Source organism: Lactuca sativa, chromosome 9 (assembly GCF_002870075.4).
Source record: "Lactuca sativa cultivar Salinas chromosome 9, Lsat_Salinas_v11, whole genome shotgun sequence".
Classification (NCBI taxonomy): Eukaryota; Viridiplantae; Streptophyta; class Magnoliopsida; order Asterales; family Asteraceae; genus Lactuca; species Lactuca sativa.
In genome coordinates this window covers 209,353,220-209,354,852 of record NC_056631.2, presented here as the reverse complement: position 1 = coordinate 209,354,852, position 1,633 = coordinate 209,353,220, and the positions used below count along the sequence as shown (strand labels likewise).

At 33.6% G+C, this 1,633-nt stretch overlaps 1 protein-coding gene across 1 annotated transcript; it reads right to left on the bottom strand.

Annotated features, from left to right (window-relative positions):
- LOC122196161 (probable sphingolipid transporter spinster homolog 2) lies at positions 1 to 941 on the bottom strand. Its single transcript, XM_042898513.2, has 5 exons — positions 814 to 941; positions 632 to 733; positions 436 to 540; positions 266 to 341; positions 1 to 155 (listed from the first exon to the last, which is right to left on the bottom strand). Exons 1-5 carry the CDS (start codon positions 915 to 917, stop codon positions 87 to 89), a joined length of 456 nt encoding a protein of 151 aa, XP_042754447.1. The 5' UTR covers positions 918 to 941; the 3' UTR covers positions 1 to 86.
- Between the last annotated feature and the right edge of the window lie 692 nt (positions 942 to 1,633).

Genomic DNA, 1,633 nt, shown 5'->3' with positions numbered 1-1,633 from the left:
TTTGGAACAACGAATTAGAGGCTTTTGGGACGAACCGAAAAAGGATTTTAGAATCGACCCAATCAAAATTTCGGAATTGTGTCTTATCATGTGATATCACCAACAGCAACTCCAGTAGGTATGCTCATATGGAATATTCCCAGCCACGCTGTTCTCTACAAAACAAAATGGATGTAAGTTTCGCTGTTGCAGCGATAAATTTATTAAAAAAAAATAGAAACACAAAAGATATAAATGTGGGGGATTAGCAAGTAACAAAGAGAACCTGAGATACTGGAGCACTCTCAACAATCAATGGAGCTGCAAGACCTATATAAGAGGCTTCACCAACACCAACTAACCTAAAAACAACAATATTTCAGTTACACCAAAAAACAAAAGACATCAAATTTTTGAAGGTTGATGGTGTTTGAAAGGGTAAAATGGTCAACATACATTCTACAGATAGTGATCGACCAAAAATCAACCGAAAACCCACAACCAACTACAGCAAGTGTCCACACCGACAATCCAACTCCAATAAGTCTAAAAGGATTAATGCTGCTCATATACACAAAAAGAAAAAAATTATAAATTATAAATTAAAAAAAATAAATAAATAATCAGTCATGTGATTCATTAGCAGAATTACGTCTTGGCCAAGGATGCAAATATTGGAGATGCAATAAGAAGTCCAACCATGAAAGCAGAAGCTAGAATACCATCTTTAAAATTGCTTAGATCGAAATCACCCCTTTAGACAAAAAAAAAAATGTATAAAGAACATATGACGACTAATGATGTTATAAAGATAACACACAAAATCAGACTTACTGAATTCCACTACCATCTGAACACACATTACTCTCTGTACAACTTCTAGGGCTCCCATTTACACCATTAGTGGAAATTGCTCCTCGATCTATATAATTAATCATGTTGATCAAACAGAAAAACACAAGCAACCTGTGCATTGTGTGAATTCCCACGTTAGTTAGCTGGATTTTGTTTTTTTTTTATCTAATCAAGAAGTGAAAAAGGGGAAAAGAGAAGAAACATGAAGAATGTACGTGTACTTTTTGGAGTTGGATCTATTGCCATTTTTTCCTTCGTCTCTGTCTCAGTGGGAGACAAGGAGCTTAAAATTTCTTGAATACGCCGACAGAGACGGTGAATCGGTGATCAATGGCGGGAGACTTCGAATCTGATTAATATATTTTGAATACGCCGTGTGTGTATGAGTGTAAGTTGTAACACCTCTTTATTGGTAAGGGTATATTACACCAAATGGTCTCTATAGTTTGGGTAATCAGTGTCTTTGGTCCTTAAAATATTTTTATAATTCAGATCATCCCGTATTTTGTTATTGTTTCAGTCTTGGTCCTTAATAATAATACTACCCTTAAAATATATTGTTCTGTATTTATTGAGAAAAAATATTTAATAATATTTATGAGTATAATCTATTCCCTTATCTTTTCCCTCGTTGCTCGTAACCAATCACCTTCAATTGAGTGCACTCTCTCTCACGATGGAGGGGGAGAACCTATTTCAATTTGTCATTTTAAAAATCAAAAATTAAAAAATATTTATATAATAAAATAAAACCGATATAATAGTATATGTGAGGAACTAAAATCATAACAGAATAATA

What these genes read in the sequence shown, in the direction of transcription:
- LOC122196161 (XM_042898513.2), bottom strand. Translation starts at nt 917, where the DNA reads ATGATTAATTATATAGATCGAGGAGCAATTTCCACTAATGGTGTAAAT. An exon ending in TTTGCATCCTTGGCCAAGAC is followed by an intron (nt 541 to 631) that starts GTAATTCTGCTA and finishes GTATATGAGCAG; the next exon opens with CATTAATCCTTTTAGACTTA. An exon ending in TCGATCACTATCTGTAGAAT is followed by an intron (nt 342 to 435) that starts GTATGTTGACCA and finishes TGTTGTTTTTAG; the next exon opens with GTTAGTTGGTGTTGGTGAAG.